The sequence below is a fragment of the Phyllostomus discolor genome, chromosome 3 (genome assembly GCF_004126475.2).
Source record: "Phyllostomus discolor isolate MPI-MPIP mPhyDis1 chromosome 3, mPhyDis1.pri.v3, whole genome shotgun sequence".
Taxonomy (NCBI): Eukaryota; Metazoa; Chordata; class Mammalia; order Chiroptera; family Phyllostomidae; genus Phyllostomus; species Phyllostomus discolor.
The window spans coordinates 45,726,945-45,751,659 of NC_040905.2; the positions used below are offsets into that span (position 1 = coordinate 45,726,945).

General features: G+C 35.6%; 1 protein-coding gene across 5 annotated transcripts in view; it reads right to left on the reverse strand.

Moving 5' to 3' along the window:
- Window positions 1-24,715, reverse strand: part of FAM169A (family with sequence similarity 169 member A) — a 57,448-nt gene that overhangs the window by 29,261 nt on the left and 3,472 nt on the right. For 3 of the 5 annotated variants that reach the window (XM_036020421.1, XM_036020419.1, XM_036020420.1), the window contains exons 2-5: window positions 7,543-7,677; window positions 6,381-6,480; window positions 5,986-6,071; window positions 3,783-3,954 (exon numbers count right to left, since the gene is read on the reverse strand). In XM_036020421.1, the coding sequence (XP_035876314.1) occupies window positions 3,783-3,954; window positions 5,986-6,071; window positions 6,381-6,480; window positions 7,543-7,674 (490 nt within the window). In that variant the 5' untranslated portion in view covers window positions 7,675-7,677. Of the gene's footprint in view, window positions 1-3,782; window positions 3,955-5,985; window positions 6,072-6,380; window positions 6,481-7,542; window positions 7,678-24,715 lie in introns of those variants that run through there. The other 2 variants (XM_028511869.2, XM_036020422.1) reach the window with 2 other exon arrangements.

A 24,715-nucleotide genomic window follows, 5' to 3' on the forward strand; every position in this document is an offset into this window, starting at 1 on the left:
AGATGCCACTTACACTGGCATTTTTAGATGTTTTTTTCCTTGGCCAAATTAAATACCTTAAAGGAAATTATTTTGCTCACATAGCTATTAAGTAATTTTGAAACATATGTATTCACATGGTAACATCTAAAATTTTCATTTTAAGTTTCCATAATTACAAAGGCTATAATCTCTAGCATATTAACTTTTTAAAAAATGTTTTATTTTTATAATTTTGGACTCACAGGGAGATTGCCAAAATATACAAAAAGTTCCCATATACCCTTCACCCAACTTCCCTAATGTTAAATTAACATCTCACAGAGCCAAAGTACCATTACCAAAATCAGGAAATCAATACTGATAAAATATCATTAACTAAACTACAGACCTTACACCAGCTTTATCAGTTTCTCCACTAATGTCCATTTTCTGTTCCAGGATCCGATCCAGGACTCCACAATGCATTTATTTTAATGTCTCTCTAATATCTGACCTTTCATAATTCCTCCATCTTTCCTTGTCTTTCATGAGCCTGATTCTTTTCAGGATTACTGATCAGTTATATTATAAAATAACCTTCAACTTGGCTTTGTCTAGTGTTTTCTCATGATAAAACTGAGGTAATGCATTTTGGGCAAAAATACCACAGATATCATGTTATGCCCTTCTCAGGACATCATAGATCTGGGGTCCATGATATTAATGTCTTATTCCTAGTGATGTTAACTATAATCAATTAGTTAACATGATTTCTGTGAGGATTCTTTATGTAAACTTACTATTTTTCCCTTTGCAATTAAACAACATTGACTTAAAGAAAAACAAAAACCAATAAATCAATCTCTTAAATGTATCAAAGGATCCTAAAAACTATTATCAATTTTATAACTGTCGTCATTCATTGAACAAACTATTTCTTTACTATTGAACCAATTATTCTTTAACACTTAAAAATTTTTCATTGTTCTGTTTTCTCCTTGAACTTCTATTTCCATTATATTTATTCTACAGAATGTTATCCTATGTAATATATCTCTATACTTGAAAGTTTATTGATGATCCATCCAATCATTATTCTCTGTAATAACATTCTCTGTAATAAAATTTTTTAATTTCGTGTGGATGTAAGGTCCTACATATCAATGTAGGACTCAAAAGAAATTCTGAATTATTATCGTAATTAATTATAGTACATGATGGATAAAAACACATGTATATTGCACATTTGAAAAACTAATTAAGCAAAAAATAAAATTTTACTGAAAATACGTATCTTAATGAAATAGGGGGCTTACTTTTTTTACTTATGTGTCCACAAATGAACATTACTTACTACCAGAATGAGACAAGGTTCAGCATTAATCCTATTCCTGTTTTTTTATTTTTATAGATAAATTTGCTTAGTAACTGTACACAAGATCAGAAAATCTTGATATAGTGATATTACTTGATCTATGAACTCTCTTATACCACACATCATACAATAACCTAGCATAAAAAAATTTTTAATAACCTGACATTTACCTAACCCAAAAAACAAACAAACAGTAAGTCCTTCACCATAATCTCTTTCTTCAAGCAAAAAAGAATTTATACAGTTTCCTGACTTTCACTGTACTGTAATAGGATTTAACTTCATAAACAAAGCCTCCTTTTATACATCAAGGCTATTTTTATAACCCAACTATTATCCCTATATACTGATTTGCCATTTAATTAAAAAATCATAAATAACTGATTGCATAAGGCTTTCATTGAACTAGAACTTTATTTTATAAAGATTTTATCTCTTTGCTGGTACAGTTTTTTTCCCTAAATACATAAGGAATACGTCTATCACAAAGTGTTTTAGTCCTGTTCTGGATAATTTTTCCAAAATATTTTATGTCTGCATTTCCTTTGTTTAAAAAAACCCCAAACTTCCAGACTAAATTTCATGGTTACTGATTCAAAGGCTAGTGTAAGCACACCTAATTCCATTGTTATCTGGTTGATGAGAGCCAGAGCGTAGAGCAGGAAAGAACAAAAATTAACATAGCAAGGATGTAAGACTAAATTAGCAAAGTTAAGGTGCTAAAAGTGGTAGAAAAGTAGCACTTGGAAGCACCTGGAAGCTCCAGGATATAAAATTGAGTTAACTATCAGAACAAGCAAAAAGGCCAGGTCTCAAAGAAGAGAGGAAGAGTTCCAAACACACATAAAACAAAGAGGAATACACTCCCGGAATCAAATACTGATCAGAAATACTAAAAGGGGAATGCTACGCCCTTTAACTGTATGTCTTTCAGCTGAAGCAAGATTTAAACAAAAAAAGTATAAACTAATATGTTCTCAAAATATCTATGCTAGTTTCAGATAGGAAACTCCCCTGAAACCAGTATGAAAAGTGAAAAGCCTCCAATTCCCATAGGAATTATCTTGTATAATAAAGTAATTGAACAACACCCCAGCCCTAAACTTACTAAAACATTCTAAAAACAACAAAGTGATGCTTTTTATGCAATGCAGCAGTGAGCTTCCATTTAACAAACAGTTATTATTCTGCCCCTGTATAATAATATCTTTCTGTAGGTACACAAATTATTGATTCTATCTCAAATTTATACAATAAAATAGACTATTAAAGGAGAACCAGAGCATTTACTAAACACCAAAATCATTTTATACTCTAGATTACAATTTTTTCCTTCAGAAAGTGGCCTTCCTTTTACTAACTATATATATAATCTCATCATAAATGTGTACTAATTATGTGATTAAGATACTGGTCACAACTGTTCTTCAAACAAGCAGTGAATTTGATGTGATCTTTACAATGGATCTGACCAGAAGAGCTAAGTTGGGAAAGTTTGAAATGCAAAAAAGACAGAAAAATAACGTGAGCATTTGATGTCAAAGGTCTTTTGGTCAAGGTACAGAACAGGACCAACTTTGTTGCTTGGTTTTTTATACACATGGAATAAGCATGTTAGATCTTTGTGGCTCTAGTATATCTAGAGACATACAGGATATCTAGAGATCAAATGAACAGGAAAACAGAAAACAAGATGAAGCTGCACCAGTCTCTTAGGAGTCCGGTCTTAGGACAGGAAATCAAAACTTCAGAAGAGTTACAATTTCAAAGTTGTTTGAGTTCTCTAAGTATATATTAAAGTACTTTGTTTTTCACAGTAATTAGCAAGGCTGCCTTTAATGTCAAGCTAAATCAGCAGCACTAAACAGGAAAGGGCTATGCATTTGGTCCACAGGTAAACAAGAGTTTAAAGGGAGCCAGTAATACTGACTGAAGAATCACAGTAAACAACTTTTCAGGGGTGTCCAGCCTTTTGGCATCTCTGGGCCACACTGGAAGAAGAGGAGTTGTCATGGGCCACACATTAAATACATTGTAATATGTAATCACCAAAAAATCTCATAATGTTTTAAGTAAATTTACAATTTTGTGTTGGGCTGGATTCACAGCCATCCTGGGCTGCATGTGGCCCATGGGCCACAGGTTGGACATCCCTGCTGGGTTTAAATAAAAGGAAGGACAACAGGAGAAAATGAATAAATTTGAGGCTCTCTTTCTCCACACATATGGAGACATCTTCCTTTCTGACAAATATTTATTTTTGTTTTCCCAAAAGGCCTTACTAATAATCCTCACTCTTATTGAATGATAGAATGAAAATATTCCCCAAATTACTAATTAAAATCACCTCAATTTGACTCAAGATTCACTTAAAAGCGATATTGATACAGTTGGGGTCTGAAAAGGTTTCCGTTATACACAGTTTAAATAACTTTTAAAGACTCACCTGTAGGCTTAACTGAATAAAACCCAATGGCCTCTCCTTTCTTCCACAGAATCTTAGCATAATCAGTACTGCTATGACACAGGAATGGGATCTCATTTCTCTCCATTTCCTGTTTTCTATAAATAATTCGATTCAGAACATACAGAACCACTCTCTCCCCAAGAGTTCTCACCTACAAAGAGAGTCAAACACCAAGCACAACGGTTATAACATGCATCAATTCAGAGATGCTATTTACCTTGCTCCCTGCTTCATACCTCATGCTGGCATTCAAACAACTTTGAATACGTTCAAACTATTTCGTAAACATTTTATTATGACAGAGATAAGGCTAATCATTCATGCTATTGACAATCCATTTCTATACAGCCATGTTATGCATGGACACCACCTCTCAGCAAAATTCTCAAACAGGCAAAACGAGTTTGCAGTGCACCAATCCCCAGCATCTCCTCTTTAGCACTCAAGTGTTTTCTTTCTGCTTCCAGCTGCCCAGATGAGGGGTCCCAACCACCCTGATTGCTGCCTCCATCACCCCTTCTGCTTCAACCCCTTTTCACTCCATTCAGCCTTCACATTTGGAAAAAAAAGAAAGAGAAAAGGCTTCATGCTATCTATCCCCTAAAGACTTTACGAACAATTACCTCATTTGGCAAGCAAAGCCATAATGCTCCTGGGGAAGGAATCTACCTCAACTTTTCTAGGTAAAGTGTTCTCTCAACAGTTGTGTTTTTGTTGTCTAACTACAAGGAATACATTCCTACCCGCACACACACACCCTCTGCCAGACTAGATGAGTGATGATGGTGGCACTGGGGAAGTCTAGTGAAAACATACCTGAGGCAGTTCCAAAATGGAAACTGAGCCTCACTTCTTACATGCAGGGCTACCTGGTCACAGGGGTGCCCCTCCCTTACCAACTTTCTGCTCTGACATCAAATGGTGGGGTTTCCCCAACAGGTCTTTTACTGCTAAAAACAAGAGTTCTATCCATAAAGACTCTTCTCCAAAGTTTCCTTTAAAAAAAAAGAGGAGTTTTTTTCCACATACCTCTAGTAAAGTATGTGGAAAGAATAAGCACTAACTATATACATACTACTCTCAAAATCATCCCTAGTAGGAAATCTCCAGTACCAAACAACACATGAAATGACAAAGCTTTTTAGCTTATAAGGCAACCCATTCCTACCTTGAACAGCTCTGATAAGCATAAAATTCTTCCTCATACTGAGCTAAAATCTATTTCCAAAGATATGCTTTGATATTCTGGAGCTACATAGCCTACAAATATCTGAAGACTGCCATAATAGTGCCCTAAATTTCATACCAATGCTAAACAACTGAAGGAAAGACTAATCTAATGCAATCTAGGGTACTTCTGCCATTCCAGTCCTCTTCCTTGAAAATTGCTCCAAATCCCTAATATCTGTATCATGATGGGTATACAGATATTACAGATATAAACAATGAAGATATTGCTAAGACAATAAGGCTTTTTGCACAAACTTAAGGCTTGTAAAGTAGCTTTTTCACATATTCATTTACTTCTAATTAACTAATGCCCACTCTTTCTTATGTGTATTGCTGTTTCAGTGTGGTCTTTCTGGTTCACATGGTATGATTAATTTTTTGAACCTACAGATACTACCTTACATTTATCCCCATTTATTTTCATTAGGTTAGATCCTTCCTTTTTTGTTTCTTAATTCTTCCTTTCACAGATTGGGTCTCCCATTTAGCAGTATGGCATGCAGAATTTATATTCATGCCATCTATGTCTTCCTCTAAGTATCTGATAGAACAGTGACCAGGACAGAAAAAAAAAGACCAAGTTTTGCAGTAGGCTGCTGAGAACCTCCCAGAATGGCCCCACTGATAAGTAAGTTTCCTGGTCAGTGTCTCCTAGAGACAGAGAACTTAAGCAACCACACACAAAGAAAACTAGCTTTTTCGCTACCCAGTAAGAAAACCAGAAGCTGAAGTTGGTATGGGTAACCACATTTCAACTAATACATAGGTATTCATTCTTCCTCACACAATTCTCATGTACATTTAGAAAAATGAAACTCTGAGGGTTTAATATAAACTTGTCATAGTAAAATGGAAAAAAGAGCCCAATAACTTCAATAGCTACCACTGTTTATGGGAAACAAACTTATGAAATGGCCTAAGAAAGACTTTTAAAATTACAGGATCTTATTACCTGCTTAAGTCCCTCTCTAGAAGGGACAGATGTTTTCACAATATCATCAATAGCCCACCACTGATCAGCAAGGTAAAATGCAACAGCTAAAATAGAATAAATGATTATTAACATTTAAGTCTTAAGTCTTAAAGGATATATTACTATTTGTTAAGGTTTATATAAATATTTTCAAGTACACCCATGCTTTAAAATATACAATGTAGCACCATTTACAGCATTTTATTTTACTCATTAAACCTTTAATTATAAGCAATTAAGAATTGTATTTTCCTACATTTACAGTTTGAAACAAGTTTTCTTTTTAAAAATTCCCTCATGTAGCTACCTTTTAATAAATTTCCAATTGTTTGGAGAAAAACTCCTTAATTTTAAAGATTAAGCAAAAAAGAGACCTGTGAGTGAGTCCTCAGGTGAAAAAAGAGCAAGAATTTTCTGCGTCTGATCTCCACCATAAAGAGGTACAAAGCCTACATTTGACAGGCTAATAGGAATCTGAAATGACAATTGATTAAAGATTAGTGAAGAGCCTGTTAGAAAATATGGGACAAAAACACCATAATTCTACCAAAATATTAACTTAGCCTACATTAATGCTAATTATATAACTTCATTTCATAAAACATATTTCTAGTCTCAAAAAAAAAGAAAATCAGAATTTCCTTTTGTGGAATTTTATTCTCTTGAGGAAAAAGCAATGTTTGCTTCAAATATTTACTTTAAATATTACTGTGCTCTAGCCTTAAGTCTAAGTAAAAACAAAAGAATGGTATGGTCTACAAAGCCATTAAAAAAACAGCTACAATTTATCATCTGTTATTTAGACTATTGGTAGGGGGATTCTATTTTGTAGAAAAAGACACCAGATAGGTAAATTTTTTCCCTAATTTTTGAGATACAAATCAATACTTTAAAATTTTTCTGCCTTCATTAATCCAACACCAATCCCCCATTTACAGACAATATTTCCATTTAGAGAATAAAAAAATACTGGTACTCAAAGAGACTTTTTTAAAGAATCGGTTAAATGAACATAATTTTCCAGAAGAAAAATCTCAGGGCTAGAAAGGTTAGAGTATTTACCTACCATCAAGTTCACAGTGGAACTCTCATGATTCCAAGTCTAATAATCCATCACAATATATCACAGCTTACTAATTTGAACTTTTTTATTTTAATATTTTAGAAAAGGAAAGATTTCTGACACAAAAATGTCTGATTTAGTGTTTTTTATTTAAAAATATATTAATATCACAAATTGCAAATCTAAAGAAAATTTGAGTTAGCTCAAATGATAACCAGTCCTAGCAAAATTGGTTAACTACTCAATCTTAAAGGCACAACACAAATATTAACCAATAACCTGTAGAGTTTCTTTTTAAAACTTGAACACACTACTGTACTAACCAATCAATATTTATCCATTTGACTGATGTCTGCTAATACACATTTCAAAAATGAATAGTTAACACTTTAAGGTGATAAAATAAAAGGATATTGTTTTCATGTATAAATTCAACTGAAAAGATTGATAAAAATCACTGCAGAACACCTTACCGTAATATTGAGAAGAGAAAAACACTCAGGATTCTCAGGGTCCCCACACCTTAGATCTGACATATAATCTTCAGCAGAATTTTCCAATTCCTCATGAGTGCAATTATCCAGCATATCCACAGGGAATGCCATCCTTTTTAACAAACAACATGGGACAAAATGTTTCAGAATACATAATTCTATCTTCCTTTTCTCATAGAAAAAATTTTCTATTGTAATATCTCAACATTTTATTCTAAGGAAAGGTCTTTCACTATGACAAGTCAGACTACAACTTGGTCTGCTGATTTAACAATGTATGTTAAAAAGAAAAATTTTAAACATTTATTTGAATTAAAAATTAAAAATAAAACAGGATAGGAATGAATGGTGATTCTTTAAATAATATAAATACATCTATACAGGTATACTATATATGTATTTGCATATAAACACACACACATAAATATACCCTCATACACCTGTCAACATTACAAGTCACTATACAAGGACAGAAGGGAACTTTCTGGAATGACAGAAATGTTCTATAATTGCATCATGGGGATAGTTGCTCCACCCTATAAATTTACTAGAACAAAAAATCATTAAATTGAACAGTTGCAATGTGTAAATGTTACAGTATATAAATTATCTCTCTCATACATACAGCTGTTTTAAAAAAAAGGCATCACCCATATGGGAAAAGGCTAAACACTTTCCCACTAAAGTCAAGAAAAATTACTCCACTACTGAATAACATTATACAGGTAATTGCCGATGCAATTAGACTAGAGGCATAACAATTGGGTATGGGCATATGAACTATCTCTAGATCAATTTGCAAATAATATATTTAATTGAAAAACCCCAAAAAATCAATGGAAAAACTATTCCAAATAAGAAAATGTAGTAAAACAGTAGGATATAGTTACACACAGGAATCAAGCCTCCATATACACAATAATAACCAGTAAAGAGAAATCATACATGGAAAAAATGAAGTAAAAATAGAAAAGATCCCATTTACAACAGCAAAAATAAAAAATGGGCTTAAATTTAACAACAATAAATAATACCAATCCTATATAAAGACTACGACATTCCTGAAAGAAGCAAAGTGAACAGGAAAGACAAACCATGTTCTTGGAAAGGAAAATTCAACATCTAAAGGTGGCAGCACTCCCTAAAATAATCTATTACTTTAATGCACTCCTAATGGAAATACCTTTAGGGTTTAATTTTTCCCTGAAGAAAGAAAAGTTGATTATAAAATTAACTTGAAAGAATAAATAAGCAAGAAAAGCTAGGAAAATCCTGAAAAAAACAAGGCAATGACTGGTAAAAGGTACAAGCCCTGTCAGACATTAAAATGTGTTTACTCAGCTTCTATAATTAAAACAATGTGATACAGGTACATGAATGGACAGACCAATGGAACAAGATCTAGAAATATACTCTAATGCCTATGGAAACTGAGTATATGATTAAGGAGCTATCTCACATACTGGATAAAGAACTTTTTAATAAGTAGTATTGTTTCATTGTCTGTATTACAATGTTTAAATGAGACATTAGTATTGCCCACTTTTGAACTTCTTGTGTCTGATATCAAACAGTATATATTGTGTCAGCTCTTTTCACGCAACATTATTTCTGTGAGAAACATAAGTACTGTTGCATTTGTCAGTTAATTTGTTTCTTTTTATTGCTGTGGTATCATTCCATCACATTCAAATAAAATTTAGCCATTCTGCTAGCTAATGGGCATTTTTGCTGTTACAAGCATTCCTATTTGAGTATTTTGGTGAATATGTCTATATACTAATTTGTGTTAGGTCTGTGCACCCACACTAACCTACCTATCTAAAAGTAAGTGAAACCGACATATGCATCTTGATGTGATCCATCAAGAAAATCACACCCAAATCTAGGCAGGCCATTAGACGAGCATGTCCAATTTAAAATAACTCAGTTTCTTCAATAAATATATAGCATGGAGTTTAAAGAAAAGAGTGTAAACTAGTGTCAATTAAAAGACACTTGGAGCATTTGAGATCCTGCTCCCCACCACTATCCTCAGTGCTCAAATAAACTCTTACAAAAATTCTCCACAAGTGTGGATGTTTCTTACATTGAAATTTACTTTGTGTGGTGTGGCAGAATTCTGAAAAAGCCCATCTAGGGCCCCCCAGCAGACTTGAAACTGATGCTAGGTACAAGCAAGGGCACATTGTGCCCCACCAGTTCCCACTATATACTGGGTGAACTTAGGTGAGTCTCTCTCAGAATTGTAGGCCTCCTTGCTCTAAGCAGCAGGGCCCTAACTTTGAGTTGTTCTTAGAAAATCCTTGATGTGGATAAGGTCTGAAATAACCCAGGAAAAAGAAAAAAAAATGGATGGCTGCTTTTCATCAATTGTCTACTCAGAGTCTGAACAAAATCTTTCCTAGTTAAATGAAAGACTGAATTCTTTAGCTCTGAAAGATAAAGGACATGTGCTTCCCCACCGTAAAAAGCCAATGAAATGACAATAGTTGTTCAGATCCCCAAATCCGAGGTGGCAAAGATGGCTGCTGTGAGGCAATCACTGCAGTAGGGCAGCTGATCCCAGAGAAGCCAGCAGGAGCCTTGGCGATAAGGGCAGGGTGCCCTATAATGGGTTCACCCTGAGAGAGGGGCCCAAGGGAGGGGCCATGCTTTGGAAAGCATTCTGGTTCTGGTGACTTCCCATGAGCTTTCACTAGGCACTGCTCAAGTATTCTTAGGTGACAAAGAAAAAAAAAAAAAAAAAAAGACACTTAAGAGACACAGCAACCAGATGTATTACTGAGAGGATTCTGATTTGTGTAGTTTTGAAAATTTCCATGATAAAAGGTTAAATAAAAAAAATAAACATATGATCACCCTGGCCCAGTGGCTCAGTTGGTTGGAGCCTCCTCCAGTACACCAAAAGGCTGCGAGTTTGATTCCTGGTGAGGGCACATGCCTAGGTTGTGGGCTGGATCTCCGGTCAGGGTACATAGGGGAGGCAACTAACTGATGTTTCTCACATCAGTATTTTTCTTTCTCTCTCTCCCTATCTTGTTCCCCACTCTCCTCTCTAAAAAAAAAATCAATAAAAAACATTTAAGAATATGTAAAAAATAAAGATATGGTCTTTATAAAAATCTGAGCTACTAGTTCTTAAAGATATAAATAAAGCTAGTATAGATTATCTTGTAAAAATTCCCTATTCATATTTACCCAAAATAAAAACTGCAGAGCCCAACTGCTGTACTTGTCAATTACCTCTTCGGTTTTGATTTTTAAAAAATTATAAAGGAAAAAGGCAGAAAAAAAACTGAGAAAATAAAAATGACTTTTTTCTGAAGTAACTCTTCAGAGAAGAATTTTATCACATCAAATCTATTTTATCACAACAAACGTATTAGCAGGCAAAAACTGAAAATCTAATGGAAATATGAGATCGACGCATAAAACACAGGACAGACATACAGGGTCCAGCACAAATAATGCCCCCTTTTTATTACAAAATCTTTTATTATAAAATCATAAGCATGTAATTCCATAACACAACAATATCACACTCAAGCACACCATATGACATTTTAGGTGAAATGTTCAAATTAAAACTATAAATTATTACACCCATATTACCCTACCAACCACACTCAAGCAGGAGTTACTTCTGCAGGACCCTATGTATAACATTTACATATAGTTAAATGTCTTTTTTTGAATTTTGAAGATATGATGATAATGAGAAATTTATTTTGTACCATAATCTGAAACCTTGGTCCTAAGGACTTTAAAATTTGGTGTTTATAGAGTTCCAGCCAAGATGGAGGCGTAGGTAGAAACCATTCGCTTCCTCACACAACCAAAAGGAAGATAACCAATCTGAAATCAATAAACAAGGAAAAGCACCAGAAAATCAAACCGCATGGAACTCTGACAAGAAAAGAATTAAAGAAAAAATCAACCAAAACAACCAGACCGGTAAGGCGGGGGAACACGTGGGCCGACTTGGAAAAACACGTAATAGAGCAGACCTTGGGGGTGGGGCGGGGCTGGCTGTCAAGCTCCACAGGCTGCTGGGGAGGGGCTGACTTACGGGGACTCAGAGCTCACTGTGGGCTACAGCTGTTGCGGAGATACAAGAAGCTCCCAGTCTCACACTAGAGTCCATTGAAAAGTGCGTAAGTGGGCAGCACTGTTCCCTCTCTGGCCCCTCCACAGCAAAGAGGGTCCCTGCCTGGGTGAACGCCTAAGGGCCAGCCCCCTTACAACCTATCAGCTGTGCCAAGACAAAGAAATATGGCCCAAATGAAAGATCAGAGTAAAGCCTCAGAAAGAGAGAGCTAAGTGTGAAGGAGACCATCGTCCTATCTGATGGAGAATTTAAAGCCCTGGTAATCAAAATGCTCACAGATTTGACTGAGCTGGGTCAAAAATGAAAAAACAAATGAAAGATACCCACAGTGAAATAAAGCAAAATATTCAGGGAACCAACAGTAATAGGAAGGAAACCAGGACTCAAAGCAATGATTTGAAACAAAAGAAACAAACAAACATCCATCTAGAAGAAAAGGAAGAAACATCAATCAAAAAAACGAAGAGAGACTTAGGAACCTCTGGGACAACTTGAAATGTTCCAATATCCGAATTATAGGGGCGCCAGAAGGAGAAGAGGAAGACTAAAAAATCAAAAACTTATTTGAACAAATAATGAAGGAAAACTTCCCCAATCTGGCAAAGGAAACAGGCTTCCACGAAGTCCAAGAAGCCCAGAGAGTCCCAAAGAAGTTGCACCCAAAGAGGAACACACCAAGACACATCATCATTAAGTTACCCAAGATTAAATATAAAGAGAGAATCCTAAAAGAAGCAAGGGGAAAGGAGACAGTTACCTAACAAAGGCGTTCCCATTAGACTATCAGCTGATTTCACAAAAGAAACCTCGCAGGCAAGAAGGGGCTAGAAAGAAGTATTTGAAGTTATGAAAAGCAAGGACCTATATCCAAGATTGCTCTATCCAGCAAAGCTTTCATTTAGAATGGAAGGGCAGATAAAGCGCTTCCCAGGTAAGCTCAAGTTAAAGGAGTTCATCATCACCAAGCCCTTATTATATGAAACGTTAAAGGGATTTATCTAAGGAAAAGAAGATAAAAAATATGAACAGCAAAATGACAACAAACTCACAACTATCAGCAAATGAACCTAAAAGAAAAGAAAAACAATGAAAACAAAAACTAAGTGAACAACCAGAACAGGAACAGAATCAGAGAAATGGACATCACATGGAGGAATTTCAGTGGGGAGGAGGAAGGGAGGAATAGGAGGGAAAAGGTACAGGGAAGAAGCATGGTTAGTAAACATAAGGTAGACAGGGAGAGAGAAAAAACGGTATGGGAAACAGAGGACTCAAAGAACTTATACGTACAACCCATGGACATGAACTAAAGCAGGTGGATGCTGGAGGGTTGGGGGGGCAGGGTGGAGGGGGGATAGAAGGGGAAAAATTGCAAAAACTGTAATATCATAATCAATAAAAATATTTTTAAAAACTTAAAAAATTTTTAAAGAAAGTATTTATGACTGGGAACCTAATTTTATACAAATATGTATATTTTCAACCAAATTTACTTTTTTAATTGTAAAAATCAAAGCCTAGAAATAGAACACATAAAAACAGCCCATCTGTTAGTAAATATAAATGTCTAAATAAAAGGAGAAAGCAAGAAAAAATTGTGAAACTATTTATGAATGAAAGCAATACCACAGATTTCCAGGTAACTTACAAAAGAATAAAACTATGAATTTCAAGAGAAATCAACCAGGAGCTTATGTAAATAAGATGTTACAGTTTAGAAAAGGACCATAAAATAAAACAGTAGCTCTACTGTGAAGAAAGCTTATTTGTTATTTTGGACAAATCTTTGTATCTCTAACAAAGTCAATATATAAAAGCGAACTAAAGAATAGAACATTATGTTCTTAAAGTCAGATTTAACAATCCTAATGAAATTTAAAACTTTAGATGAAACAAAAACACAAAATAAATAGTCAATAACAGGTTAAAAAAGCATAACTGGGGCACTAGTTAACAGTTTTGACTGTTTTCCTCTCTTATAGACAAGATTCCAACTTTGTGTCTAAATAAAATACTAAGAGTATTTAATATACAATACCATTGACTAGATGAAGCTCAAGAAGAATTAATATCATAGTATTCCCCTTAAATCAACTCAAAAGACTCTCTTGCATATCAGCTACCAAAACAAGATATGAATGGAACACATTTAAAAGTTTCATCTGCTAAGAGTAATCATAACCTAAAGGATGAAATGTAAATTAACATATAAAGACTGCTGACAGAAACTTGGTCTACAAAACCTCAGCTGATTACAATCACATAAAAAGAATATGACATTCTAGACAAAGAGTACAAAATGGACATATAAGGAAAAAGAGCCTGACAGAATAGCAAATTAATGAGTTATTTTCTTTCTTTTCCACCTACTGTCACTATGATACTATGATACTGTTACTATTGGTGCTCAAAAGATTTTAAAATACTGTCATGTTTAAATAACATTTTCTTTTCTTAGTCTTATTTATTACTAAGTTTTAGTTTTATTCATACTGAATAAAGAACTCAGTAGTCTAGCCTAGAATAAGAGAATTTTAGGGTGGTGAGGTCACAGGTCAGAGTTTCTTACCCAATATGCTTTCGATTAAGAGCTGCGTGTCTGGCCCGTTCCACTAGTTTGCGGCAGTGAGACAGACCACGAGCCGGGTCTCCCCAGCAGGGGTGTCCAACTCACAACCCAGGATGGCTATGAATGTGGCCCAACATAAAATTGTAAATTTACTTAAAACCTTTTTTTTTTGACTTATCAATTTTCATTAGTGTTTGCAAATTTAATATGTGGCTCAAGACAACTCTTCTTCTTCCGGTGTGGCCCAGAGACGCCATAAGGCTGGACACCCCTGAAAGTTATGCCATTCATCTTCCCTTTACCCTACTGCTGGCTGAACTTCAATTACCTGCATTCCACCATCGACATTTTTCCCAGTGTGCCAAGTGTCTATTAACACTATTTAATATTTTCTTCAATTTAGTTTTTTAAACACATACCTCTCATCCCATTCCCTCCCCCCTTTTAATTTGGTAAAATATACACATAAAATTTACCACTTTAACCACTTCTAAGTTTACAATTCAGTAGCAATATGCACATCCACACTATTGTACAGCCTTCACCACTCTCCCTTTGCAGAACTGTGTACCCACTGAGTGGGAGTTCCCCATTCGTCTTTCCCCTTGCCCCTGCTAAGCACCATTTTACTTTCTGTGTCCATACATTTGCCTATTCTAGGAACCTCATAAGTGGAATCTCAGTAATTTTCTTTTTGTGTCTGGCTTATTTCATGAACATAATGGTTTTTACCTTCATCCATGTTGTAGCATGTATCCAAATCTCAACTCACTTTTTTAGAACATGACATTCATCTGAAACTACAAAATCTACAAAACCACAAATTTGATATATTATGTTTCCCTTATCAGCATTATGATTTCTAAGTATCATAATTTAAATGCTCACATGAATACCAATTAAAAATCTCTCCTAGTCTTGGCCAGTATGCACCTCCTGGTTGCAGCATTGTCCTGTAAGCCAAAAGGTTGCAGGTTTAATACCTACCTGGTCAGGGCACATGCCTAGACTGTGGGTAAGGTGCCCGGTAGAGAGGCACATGTGAGAGGCAACTGATCAATGTTTTTCTATCACATCAATGTTTCTTTTCCTTTCTCTTTCCCTCCCTTCCTCTCTCTCTGAAATCCATAACTCTGGGGATTAAAAAAACAAAACAAAACTCTCCTAAATCACCAGTAGTACGTCAGCACACTTTAGAATACACTGTACTATCCATATGGGATTGCTTACCATAAGATGACACTACTACACATAAAAGGCAAATAGAATATGACTAAATTAACTAAAGAGTGAAAAAGAAATTCATTATCTTTCATTCTTACACCTTCTTAGATTGAGGTTTGTCATAGAAAAATAACCGCTTCTGGGCTTATTTTTATTAGTAGTAAAAATTATTAAGATATATATGTATATACACAAAGTGAAACCAAATCCTGTGGTCTTGAAGTCCAATAATTTAAATACTCCGAAATTTGTATAAAGGAGCATTACCAGGGGCAAAAATACTTCACTTAGAAGTTGTGATTTGTGAGTACAGTTTAAAGACAACTATAGCATCACAGTTTAACATGAAATTTAAAAATATTTCCCTAATTTCAAAGGCTTAGACGTACACACAATGCCCCTTCTAAAATATTTTTTACAAATCTGTTTTTAAATCCATTACTCTTATTACTAGTCACTTTCAATGTTGAATTTATTGGCAAAATAACCACCTATTAGTATTTAAAGGAAGATGAAAGAACTAGAAATTATTATAAATCAGTAACAGCAGCAGCAAACATTTACTAAGAAGTGACCGTATACCAGACTTTAAAGAGATTGTTGTACATAATATATATAATGAAGTACTTTTATCAGCCATTTCCTATAGATGAAGAAGTAGAGTTTTACAGATGAAAAGACTTGACCAAGGTCATACCACTAGTGGGGCTAGAAAGGTATGTATCTAAACAATCATACAGACCCTCCAATATAATTATTTTACTCAATTTGTAAAACCAAATATCACAGTATTTATCATGGTTCTATGAAATTTCCTTTCCTAAAATATTGTAAGAATCAACTTGTTAATAAGTATTCTACTCACATATTACAACAAAAAGAGAACTGAGATGACCTTGGTTCCTGGGTCAGCTCTGCCACTGAGTGTGTAAGCTCTCTGGCCCTAGGCAAGTTACTTATCCTTTTTAGGTTCCTGTGTTCTCATTGGTAATGTGATGCAACTGGATGGGATAATCCTAAGGACCTTTTCACCCCTAAATATTTGCAATTATTTATTTTTTAAAATATTGGTTAACCTAAGAGTGCATAAATTACTAGGCCTATGGTGGTTCTGTCACTGTTTAGAGAGGCCAGAGTAGGGTGGTTAGACTCTGGAGAAAATTTAAGTTGCTCTGATAAATCACTCACTTCTCCCTCTTTTTTTGTTTTTAAGCTTCTCTTCTATGTTACATAAGAGTAAAGCTGTCAGGTCAAATTTTGTCAAGTACTTTATGCTCTGCCATGAGATAAACCAAAGGCCTAACTAGATTCTACATGAATGAGAAAGCTTAATGTTGCCTTCAATGAACTAACTCATCAAAAAATGTACGCAGAATGGTCAATGAAGTGTAAAAAGTGTCCAAATTCATTTACAAATTAAACATGAGGTGGAGGAGAGTAGTGGGGGGAAAATGGAGACAACTATACTTGAACAATAAAAAAAAGAAAAAAGGGAAGAGAAAAAATTTGTAAGTTAAGCAAAGGGTATGCTCATTAATCCTGGTTAATGTGTATAAAAACATAATACTCTTATCTCTTACGTAAGAGCTCTGAGATGCCCATCAGCTATTTGACATCTATCTTTTAATAATTTCACTTTTCCTGAAAAATTATATAACTATTTGAAAGAATGACTACTCTTAATAAGAAAATGTAAGAGTTAGAAAAATAATTCCCGTTATTGTGATTTATTCTCTATTTAATGGTAATTACTAGATGTCAACCATACTCTTAAAATGGGATAACATGTTTTATAACTTTGGTTCCAAAAGTATTTCAAGATTCTTATACGTCATTGCGATTATTTAGGGGTTTTAGAGAAAAAGGGAAGATTAAAAAATATACCCATCAAGAGATGAGTGGATAAAACAACCAGGGGATATTTACACAATGGAATTTTCCTCGGTCATAAAAAAAAATTTTACCCTTTGCAACAGCATGGATGGAGCTGGAGAACATTATGCTAAGTGAAATAAGCCAGTCAGAGAAAGACAAATACTGTATGATTTCACTCAGATGTGGAATCTAATGAACAAACTAAACTAGCAACCAAAACAGAGACAGATTCATAGATGGGGAGCAGATGACAGCTATTGAGGCGCTGGAGGGACTGAGCAAAAAGGAAAAAGGACTCTGGGACAACGGGCTGGTGATTGCTAGGGGGAGGGTGGTATAAGGGGACCAAATAGTAATGGAAAAAATATATAATACAGATTATTTTAAAAATATGGGAACTTTAGAACTGAAAAAGTTCTTAGAGAAAAAATAATGACCTCACCCAATCCAAATCATGATCCTACCTCTCCTGATTGCTTCCCCACCACCGCAAATAAGTTAGGTATCCAAGCAACATAATTGTCAATGCCATCAACCTTGCACATAAAAATGCCTGTTTCTGAACCTCATTATGATTCTTCTCTTTTCTCCCTAACATCACTTCCTTCCCTAACTAACCTAGCCTCTGTACTACATCAGCTCAACTGATTTCTTTATCTTACCTTCTTACTCTTCAATCCCTCCTATCCTATACAAGGCCCTAAATCCTAAATTAATCTTCCTCCACACTTAACAGCTGAGTTTTTGAGTACAACAAAAATGAAACCACTGAACAGACTGCTACAATTATCAAATCTCAGGCGGCCTCAAAAATCAGTTTTTCAGTCCTCTGGGAAATGAAAAAGACTCGATTACATATGGTTAAGGACTGACTGCCTACAAGTTTAGGGGTAATGGAGCAGAAAGTTAAATGGGGTTCACACCTGCGGCCTGTTTTTGTTCCAACTGGAAGTCAAAATCATCTCTTTAAGTAACAATCACTGAGCCAACAGTGGTATACGTACTTTACGACCCAGATTTCTGAACACTGTTTGTAGTCTCACAGAAGCAGTTTACATATTCAGGAAAGCCAAAGAACTATTTAAATGAATACACCATACAATTTTGTCCTTCATTTCAACATTAGACAATTTTAAATTCTTATTTTTTTAACCTCACCCAAAGACATGCTTATTGATTTTAGACAGAGGGGAAGGGCGGGACAGAGAGAGGGAGGGAGAGAAAAACATCGATATGAGAGAGAAATATCAATCAGTTGCCTCTTGTAGGCACCCCCATCAAGGACCATTCGGTATATGCCCTGACCAGAAATCAAACCATGACATTTTGGTCTACTGGACGATGCTCCAACCAACTGAGCCACACTGGCCAGGGCTAAAATTCTTTATTTTTTACCTGGTTCCTTTGATTTGATTTTATAGTGCTTTATTAAAGTTAACATGTGTTTGGCATAGTAAACCTCAAGGACACAGGCAATTTTTTAAAACAGGAGTCAAATCAATATGCACATTGTTACAGATTTCTTTAACATAAAATATCACAGAGGTTTGTCTCTTTTAGAACCATGAAGAAAAACTGATGTTTCACTTTAAAGGAAATACATCTAAAGCAAAAATAAAACAAAACTTGCTGCTTCATTGTGGCATATGGTTTATGAAATATTCCCTAATATTTTCACTACACCACTAAGAAATGTAACCAAGGGTTGCCAGTATCTGCCAGTATCATACCAATTTGGAAAAACAGCAGCCTCTGAAGCACAGGTTAGCCATTGCTCTCTCCCTTCAGGGTGTCTCCAACTCTGCACTTCCAGCAGTGGCCCATACACTTGCCCTTGCAACCCTCTTGTAAACTCAGGCGGGTTTGCTTACCCAGATAATGTAAAATCCTTTTCTTACCTTTCACTGGCAGCAGGCCCAGGGGAACAAAAGATAAAGAGATAGTAGTTGCCTTCCTATCTGACTTCAATACATGTTTACTAAACAAATAAATAAATGAACACGTGAATAAAAGTCTGTAAAACCACCCACTGTTATTAGGAGGAAGAGCTGCCACAGACAAAAGACATGTAATGTTCTGCTGCTAGGTGAAAAGCAATTAATAGATTGTCTTTCGATAAGCAGAGATAGAGGAGAAGGCCCTCTAGAAAGACAGAATATGATTAACAAAAGCCAAAAAGCATACCAAGAATGACAAGTAGTTAGACTTACCAAGAGAACTGAGAGAAGTATATAAAGAGAAGTAGTGGAAGGGATGCTAGTAAAATAAAGGGCAAAACATAAAAGGCAAGAACAGTATGGTTTTGCAAACCAATGTCACCCCAATAAATTCATTTTTTTAAGTCAAGAATACAGACTAAAGAGTTGGGACTTTATTTGATTCTCAAGTAGGATTCAATTTAAGGATCCTGGGCAGGAAAGAGACTTTCAAAGATATGCTTTAAGACAATTTAACCAACTGTGTGTAGGATACATTAAATAGGAAGAAATGAAAAGAGACAAGTTGAGAAACTCTTGTATCTTGTACATACTTCTTTTACTACACTTATCACATGACAATGTGATGTATTTTTCTTCATTTTTCTATCATATCAGGCTCAGAATTCCAAGGAAACGTCAACCATTTTTTTCCAAACATACAAAAAGCAGGGGTGGATCAAAAGATCTCTGACGTACCTCCTAACTAATAACTTATGTGCCTACACTTGATTACTTGGAGAAAGAAGATAGGAAAAAAGGTCTTAATTTAGAAAGAGCTGATATCATCAATTCACTTATAATCTTTTTAAATTTTTTAAAATGTTCATTAATTTTAAAGAGAGAGGAAGGGGGAGAGAGAGAAAGGTTGACTAGTTGCCTCCCACATGCACCCTGACAAGGGATTGAACCCGCAATCTAGGCATGTGCCCTGACCAGGAATCAAACCAACCTTTCAGTGCACAGGATGATGCTCCAACCGACGGAGCCACACTGTCTGGGGCCATTTAAAATCATTTTTTAAAACTGAGAATGTTTTATGATGACAACAGATCTACCCTTTATTGCTGACTTAACTTGGACCAGGCGCAACACTCTACAATATTATCTCATTCATTCCTCAAAATGACCTATGAAGCAGGTTTCTTAAGCACATTCTCAGTGAAGAGCCTTCCTTGGTGTGGAGAGGTTAAGTAAGTTCACCCAGCTGGTAAATGGCAGTCAGGCTCTAACCCTGGCCAATCTGTCTTCAAAGGATTTAACCTGGTGGTCAGGTTCCCAAGTCAGGACAAAAGCCAATATAATCCACGATGCATCTGATTACACAACAGCCATATTTTTTCAGTCACTCCTTAGGAGTTAGATCTTTTAAATCTTACAATATTGTCTCTTAGACTTTAGATGATTGTTCTCATCCCTATGATCCATTTTCTTCAGAACTGTTAGTTACTCTACACAATAAATACAAAGTCAATTGTTTTAAAGTTAAAAATAAATAAAAGAAAAACATAAAAATTGACAAAGTAAATGCCTACTAAATATTTATTTGAGAAATTACTATAAAATACAGCTGAAGAAAAAAGTGAAATCCACTAAGTTGCATTATACTTTTTAAATTATCCATTGCTGAAGGACAGAAACAAATAAAGCCTTGAAATTTAGATACCAGACCCGGTATGAACCATGAGCAAGTTTATTTTAGGTTAAGTCAAAATAACCCCAAAATACGACTTTGTTATTAGGGTTCTGACTGTCAAAACCCAGAAATGAAGACGTGTCCCTGCACTGTCTGCCCGTGGTTCAGACAGCATCCGCAGTTTTTTATTCCATTCAGATGGTCACATTTTAAGAAAAATCACACTGAGAAACTGGAATGCCTTCTATGGAGAACAACCAGATGACAAAGAATCTGAAAACCATGGTATAGTAGATAAGGAACAGAAACTGAGAGAAATTAATGAGCGGAGGTCTTGTGGAGGGAGGGAGGCAGGAAAGTTACCCTTCAAATATCTGCAGAGTAAACATGCAGATGAAAACTTAGACTTATTCTGCATATCACTAAAGGTTAAAAGAAATGGGCCTTTCAAACAAAGAATTCCAACACAAATTAATTACACTGAATGAAAACAGACCAGCCAACTAGCTGGTCAAAGTACTGTCAGTTACAGCTGGCAAATCCCAACTCAGGACAAGAAAAACACACCTCTGCCCCACTGCAGGTGCAGGCACAACAATTTTCCTTGTCTCCACCCAAGCCTGTATCGGAGAGAGCCAATGAGTGCTCATCTGTATATGAAACTGTAAAACCATATGAATCGCTTTATAAAATAAAACTATGCTTTTTTTTGGCCATTTTGAGATACTGATCAGATACAAAAAGTTAGTATTCTCTGAACAAAATTTATTCAGAATAACTTCATCTTTCATGGTTTAGGAAATATTTAAATCTCCTCACCCTTGAAATTAAATTCAAGTAGTTTTAGATTATTTTATATTCAAAGCAAAATATTAAGACTTCTAATATGTGACTGCTTTTTTGCTAAATTTAGCTATATTTTCCTCTCATGAGCACAGATAATTAATAGAATACAGGACCAGAGCTAAAATTAAGACAGGTTCTTAGTCTGGGATCCCCACAGGCTATAAAGAGGCTATTTGAAATATATTCAATTTGCCCTGGCTGGCGTAGCTCAGTGGATTGAGCGCAGGCTGTGAACCAAAGTATCGCAGGTTCAATTCCCAGTCAGGGCACATGCCTGGGTTGTAGGCCACGGCCCCCAGCAACCGCACATTGATGTTTCTCTCTCTCTCTCCCTCCCTCCCTAAAAATAAATAAATAAAATAAAAATATATATTCAATTTTTAAAAAGCACATTTATTTCCCCTACATTAATACACTAACAAAACCCAAAGATTTAATTTTGAACTAGAATCCTACCAACTCAACTCACTGTGGTTATACCTCATATCCTGCAGAGCAAAAACTCTGCCTGACAAGTAGAAAGTAAATCACAATTCCTCTTAAAAATGGAAAGTTATTGCTTTGAAATGTACCTCAATGAAGTGTTAGACAAGGGTGGGTGTGGGGTGAAGATAATAAAATGAAGAAAAAGATGAGAAACACTGAACCAGATACTAAAAATTATTCTAATTTCATTGATGACAATATTAGTAACTTACCTTTAGAAACATTATCACATTTAATTCTGCCAAGAACATTTTCAGACAGACTGTATAAAACGATACAGTAGACCCTTGAACAACACAGGGTTGAACTAAGAGGATCCACTGTCTTTTTTAATTCTTTCTTTTTACCCTCACCTGAGGACATTTTTTCATTGCTTTTAGAGAAAGAGGAAAGGAGAAAGGAAGGGAAAGAGACAAACACTGATGCAAAAGAGAAACATCGATTGGTCTCCCCCCCTACAGCACCCCAGACCGGGGATCATATGTGCCCCTACCTGGACTCGAAACCACAACCCTTGGGCTACAGGATCATGCTCCAACCAACTGAGCCACAGGCACCAGGACAAAAGGATCTACTTTTTTTCAATAAATACTCGTACTATTTTTAATTGGCAGTTTGGAATCAAGGATGCATAGGGCTGACCATATACATTTTTCTACACCATTTTATATAGGGGACTTAGGCAACTGCAGATTTTTGTATCCTAGGTGGTGCTGGAACCCATTCCCCAGCAGATACCAAAGGGCAACTGAGTTTTGGAGGAGTCGAAAGTTATACTCAAGCCCTGGGTGATGTAGCTCAGTGGACTGAGTGTAGGCCGCGAACCAAAGTGTCGCAGGTTCAATTCCCAGTAAGGGTACATGCCTGGGTTGCAGGCCATGACCCCCAGCAACCGCACATTGATGTTTCTCTCTCTCTGTCTCTCTCTTTCTTCCTCCCTTCCCTCTCTAAAAACAAATAAATCTTTTAAAAAAAAGTTATACTCAGATTTTTAACTGCACAGGGGTTGGCACCCCTAACCCCTGCATTGTTCAAGGATCAACTATACTCTTTTACAAATGAGGAAGGAAACTGAGGCCCAGTCTTAAAAATCAGACAGCTAGAAACAGCAAAGCCAGGGTTCAAGCCTATGTTATGTCTATTTGGCAGGAACTGTGGAATTACACTGCCTCTGAATAACAAGTACTGTTAATTTAAGAATCAGGGTAAGTTCATCTGGAATATCAGGAGCTGATCCAAACTTGAAAGCACTGGCATATATTACATATGTGCAAATATGTGCAAAGACTTTAGACTATAAAATTTCTTATTAGTACCATTTATTTATCAATCATTGTGTAACAAAAAGTCAAATTTATTGCCTTTTTCTCTGCCCCTGTTCATTCCTAAATGGGATTCTTCCCCTAACACTATTCTGGCATTACTCCTTTTCAGGCCTCGAATACTCAATAACCTCTCAACTCCCAAATTCAATGGGTCATTTTCTTTTCTTTTTTTTTTTAAGATTTTATTTATTTTTAGATAGAGGGGGAGGGAGAAAGAGAGGGAAACATCAATGTGTGGTAGCCTCTCATGTGCCCCCTACTGGGGACCTGGATAACAACTCAATGGATTATTTTCATTCTCACCCCTCTTGATCTTATGACAGACCAGACCCAACTGACCACTTTCTACAGCTTAATAACAGTTCCTCTCCTTCCTTGGATAACAGTCTCTCCCAATTCCATTTCTCAGTTCCTCTCCCTCCTCAGTTTCTTTCAGGTACTTAACCCTCTCCTCTGCATAAACCATAAATGAACAGGTCCCCCTACATGCAACCTGGACTTCTTTAAAAAACACAATTTACTAAATAAAGTTGTTCCCAATTTATATTTACACAAGCCTCTGTGCATTTCATTTTTATGAAATTTTTAACATTTATCCACAATCCTTCACTAAACTACCAACTCCATGAAGGTGGGGTGTATTTGTTTGTGTGCCCCATACAACAGACACTCAGTGTTTGATGAATAAATAAAAGCTACCTTTAGTGTATCCTAAAACTAACAATTCATTGGAACAGGTAGTATAACTAAACTGATGTTCTTTTTTTCAAAAACAAAGTACCATGTTTTGCTGTGTATAATGCGCACCTTTTTGCCCAAATTTTTGAGGGAAAAATAAGGATGCACTTATGCATAGGTATAATAATCCCGTGTATAATGCACACAAAACCATGGCTGCTCATTATACACAGGAGCACATTATACATGGCAAAATACAGTATGTGGTAAGTCACAAAGTTTCTGGACCAAAGAATAGGTCAAGCTAGATGAGCAGATCCCTCCTACAGAGCTGATAAACCTGGTATAAGGTCTCATATGCCAACTGACTGTTGTGGCTCAGTTGGTTGGATGTCCTGCCACGAAGCAAAAAGTTACCAGTTTGAT